Source organism: Fukomys damarensis, unplaced genomic scaffold (genome assembly GCF_012274545.1).
Source record: "Fukomys damarensis isolate Sample0158 unplaced genomic scaffold, DMR_v1.0_HiC HiC_scaffold_38, whole genome shotgun sequence".
Lineage (NCBI taxonomy): Eukaryota > Metazoa > Chordata > Mammalia > Rodentia > Bathyergidae > Fukomys > Fukomys damarensis.
In genome coordinates, this window is record NW_022900950.1 from 31,576,678 (window position 1) to 31,581,384 (window position 4,707).

The window sequence follows — 4,707 nt, forward strand, 5'->3', positions numbered from 1 at the left end:
TCTTGGGAAGGAGTATTAATTTTTTTTTTTTTGGTACCGGGGATCAAACATGTGTCCCTGCACTTGTAGGGCAGGCAGTGGAACCACTGAGCTAAATCCCCGCCCCAGGAGTATTAATTTTTTAATGAATAAACAAATGAACAAATTTAATAGTTCTATCTGAATCACTTACAACCTTATAAGCAAAGTATTATATCTAATTCCTTCATTAACTCAACAAACATGTTCAGTGGTTAGTATTAAATATTAAATTATGGCATTATTGGAAATGCCCCAAAATATATATGATTAACTCATTCATGAACAACAAACACTTTGTTGTTCTTTGATTTTTTTGGTGGTGGTGGGTGCTGGAGATTGAACCTAGGGCCTCTCAAGAACTAAGCATTTGCCTAAGCACTGACTTACCCCAGGGTGCTGTTTCATTTTTAGCACAGATCAATCCTGAATTGGTTCACGTTGTGTGTGTGTGTGTGTGTGTGTGTGTGTGTGTGTGTTTCAGCCTTCTTCCCTTTACTAATGCTGTTCTTCTTGCCTGCAAGTCTTTTCTCTTATCTTTATAGAAACTACAGTAATTGCCTAGAGGGGCCATTTTGCCAAGTAGTCCTGCAGCCCAATATTAATCCTGGCCTGCCCTCTACTGGCCAATAGTCATCATAACCTAAATGGACAACTTTGGTTTGTTCTAGAAACCAGTTGTAAGTTTTTTCTTGATGGTGGGTTTTCTTAGGTCCTCTAAAACAAACCCTTGCCAGGTAAAATTACAGTGCATTTCTTTAGGGTCTCTTCTAGTTCATTTTATAAGACTCTTTTATACGATTTTGTTCCTTACTATCCAAAGTTTAAAATAGACTATACAATAAATCTCATTTTATTTGATCTTTCTGACCTAAGTTGCTGGTATTTATATTGCACAACATGATTTTTTTGATATATGTATACACTGTGAAATAATTAAGCAAAGCTATTTAATATATGCATTACCTCACACACAAATATTTTGATGGTAAACACATTTAAGATATTACTGTAACCTGGGCGTGCAGCTCAGTTGTAGAACAGTTGCTGAACACTGTGTATCATCCTGGGTTCAATCCTCAGCACCACAAAGTAACGCAAAATCAATGTTCTGAGCAATTTTCAAGAATACAGATCAAGAGCTGGGGATTTAGCTCAGTGGTTCTGTAGTCTGCCTTGCAAGGGCAAGGAACCAAGTTTGATCCCTGGTACCAAAAAAAAAAAAAACAACAACAAAAAAACCCAGATCATTATTGACTATAGTTATCATGTATTCAGTAGACAATTTTGTTTGACTGATGTTAATTGAATAAACTGATGAATGAAGGAGTAAATGAAAATTTCAGAAATAGGTTTTAGTCTTTGATTCCCTGAAAAATCCTTCAAAGTCATTGAGTTGATTCCCAGTTCTGCCATTTTATTTAAAAGCTGTTAGATAAGCATGATGGTATACATCTTTAATTCCAACTACTCAGGAGACTGAGGCAAGAGAATGAAAAGTTCAAGGACAGTTTAAGTAACTTTGCTGTATTTTGTCTTAAAATACAAGTATAAAAAGAATCGGGGATGTGGTTCAGTGGTAGAGAACTTGCATAATATGTATAAGTGAAGCCTTGGATTCAGTCCTCAGAACAGAAAAAAAATAGCCATTGTATTGACTATACTATCAGAATTTTTAGAATTCTAGCTATCTACTTTCTAGCTCTGTGACCTAGCTCAAGTTACTTAATCTCTCTGTGCCTCAGGTTTCTTATTCTAAGAAAGGAGACATAACAATACTTTTTTTTTTTTTTTTGGTATCGGGGATCGAACTCGGGTCCTTGCGCTTGCAAGGCAGGCCACCGAACCCGCTGAGCTAAATCCCCGGCCCAACAATACTTATTTTAAAGGATTATTAGGAGGATCAAATGAGTTACCAAATGCAAAGTGCCTGGAAAGGTGCCTGGACACACCAGCAGTAAAAGTTCAATAAATGGTAGCTATCTGTTATTATTATCTCTATTGCTAACATCATTTATCTAATGTCATTAAGATGATTAGATATAGAGCAGCCACCCAGACAGCATGGAGGTTCTGCTCCCAGCAGCCTCTAAGACAAGTGTGGAGCAGCAAGTGTCTAGAAGCCACTCCACCAGCAGATACCCACCCCTCTCAAAAAGAACTTGTCTCGTGCTGAAGCAAAGAACCTTCCAGTGGGCCCAACCTCCCTCCAGCCGTTCTGTCTTAGTGACACCCCGCTCCAACTTATCTATGTGGGAAAAGGTTATATGAGGTCCATCATCTTTTAACATCACCCTAGGAACAACTTAACTCATTCACTCACCAAACTTCTTTTAAGTCCTAATAGCTTGTTCACTGAGTGATCTAGGATTCTGAAGAAATATAGAAGGCGTAGGATCCATCCAGTCAGCAGGGGAATGAACACTAAGCCTTGTGAGGAGGGAGCCCAAGCCCAATTCTTTTCACACCCCAAAGTGCTCAGGATGAGGGCTAGATTTACCCTTAACCTTTAGCTCCATCAAATGGGTTGGGGTGACTGTTGGTGGGATAGAAGAGGGAAACAGTAATTTTTTATTTTATTATCTAAAATGTTGAATAACTAGACAAACCAATGAATATTAGATTTAAAGTTACCCATAGCATTCTAAACATTCTCTCTCAATCGATTCCCTCCTCAGCCTCATTGCTTCTGTGTATTAAGAAAAATCATGGGGTTTTCCTTCTTTTTCCATGATAGAAAAAAACTTTCACACAAGCCTTTTGGGAGACAGTTTGGGTTGTCACACTCAGGCTCTCATGCATGCCAGACAAACGCTCTACCACTGAGCTACAGCCCCAGCCCTTGTGTAAACTCTTTAAAGTCATTTTCCCAGGGAGGCTCTCATTTTGCCTCCTTCACTTTCCTGTCAGACTTTGTGAGCTCCTCTGATGCTCCCGGCCTCTTGCCTGTTACCCTGAAGGATTCTGGCTGAGAAACTGGTGTCACCTCACTCTGCAAGCTGGAGATAGCTGTCCCTGTGATACATGGGTCAGAGTACTCCAAGCCTACCAGAGACCCTCATATTAGAGCCTGTAACTAAACAAAAATCGGAGAAACCCTTAAAAATTGGTGCGTGCCAACGTGGCTTGATATGTCTTACAGTCTGACTTTATAACACCACCATGGGTGCTTCCTCAGTGTGCCTCACATGAATAAAAATGAACCTCTCAGACTGGAGATGCCCACCTGACAACTAGAAGCCATCCAGGATGGCAGACCCTGGGCTGATAGGTCACACCCTCGGCTCAGTCATGGACAGAGGGTAGTAAACCTCTGTGGACGACCTCTGTGTGGACTGCCTCTTGCCCCTTGCCCTTGTCTTTGCCCCTACAGGGTATGGCAGCCTCCTCCACAGAAGATGGGATGGACTGTCGGGGCTGCCTGGGCTGCTAAACCTCAGCCTTTGAATCTCTGCCTTATTCTGATTTCTTGGCTCCTCCTAAACCTCCATCTCCTCTTCTCCCCATCCCACAGCCAGAAATGCCTCTATTCTCTCTCTCCCCTTGAGAAATAAAAAATTTATATCCATTCTCCAGAGGGTTTCCTTCAGTTTCTCCTCCTTTTCCCCTCATTCCCCTGAGGAGCCACTGGTTTGAATGAATCCACTTTTCTAGGTAATCTAGTGCAAACTGTCCCTCTCTGGCAGAATTCCTAGCCAGTCTTCAGGAGCCTAGATTTCTAAGATTTCCTGATGTCCAGCTGCCTCCACTCTTACAGGACATGGCCAGGCCAGAGTGAACACTAGGTATCTGAGAGAGGCGAGCCTTCCGCCTGACCTCTGCTCCCTAAAGCACTATGAGCCCTTTCACCCTGTCTTTCCTTGTGACCACCACACTCTAATATTTAACAGCCATGTATGTTTCTTCCCCTTGAATTTGGTCTAACACCTGAAAAATGCTTCACTCCTGTCTACTAAACCTGACCACACTTACAGAACCCCCCCCACCAAAATAGCTAAATAAATTACAAGTATGAGCAGCTAGACTAAGACATCTAACACTATTTTGTAAGTGAGTTTGAAATCCCTTTGCAAAGAACATCTAACCCGGAAGCCTTACCTGACTGAGGGAGAGCATCAGAAAAGGCAAAAAAGTGCTTCTCTAAATTTTCCAAGTCCGAGAATGGGCGTTGGGACCAGACTGCGGCTGCAATGAGTGGGCATCTCTCGATGACATTACCAAACACGTCCACAAACTCGCCAAAGTCCACGGAGTTGACCTCTTCTATGTCCATTGCTGGTACTCGACTGGAGGCAGCAAGTCGTCCAGCTCCCCTCTTGGTAAGTGAGTGAGGCTGATTTGTTTCACAGGATTATATTTCCTGAATGTATACCAGTTTGCTTTTTATGCTATACCTGCTTAGCATGTCTTAAATATCTCTGGGAGAAGCAAATCCACAGTGCTTGTGCAATGAGTAAACAAGGGCTTAAAGGTTTTTTGGGGGTGATGCTGGTGATCAAACAGGGCTTTATGCATGCTAGCCAAGCATTCTGCCACTGACCTACACCCCAGCCAGGCTTAACGTCCTAATCCAGGGAGCAGAGATTTCTGCAGGGTAAATAATTTCTAACCAAGCCATTCTTATAATCAAAGCCAGTAGGGACCGTATTTCACTGCCAGCACTTGCTCTAGATGGACTCTCGGTGTCGT

At 42.1% G+C, this 4,707-nt stretch overlaps 1 protein-coding gene across 1 annotated transcript in view; it reads right to left on the reverse strand.

Moving 5' to 3' along the window:
- The window catches only part of Urad (ureidoimidazoline (2-oxo-4-hydroxy-4-carboxy-5-) decarboxylase), a 9,834-nt gene extending 5,543 nt beyond the window's left edge, over window positions 1–4,291 (reverse strand). Inside the window, exon 1 of the mRNA XM_010623955.1 lies at window positions 4,117–4,291. Within this exon, the coding sequence (XP_010622257.1) occupies window positions 4,117–4,291 (175 nt within the window). The remainder of the gene's footprint in view (window positions 1–4,116) is intronic.
- Between the last annotated feature and the right edge of the window lie 416 nt (window positions 4,292–4,707).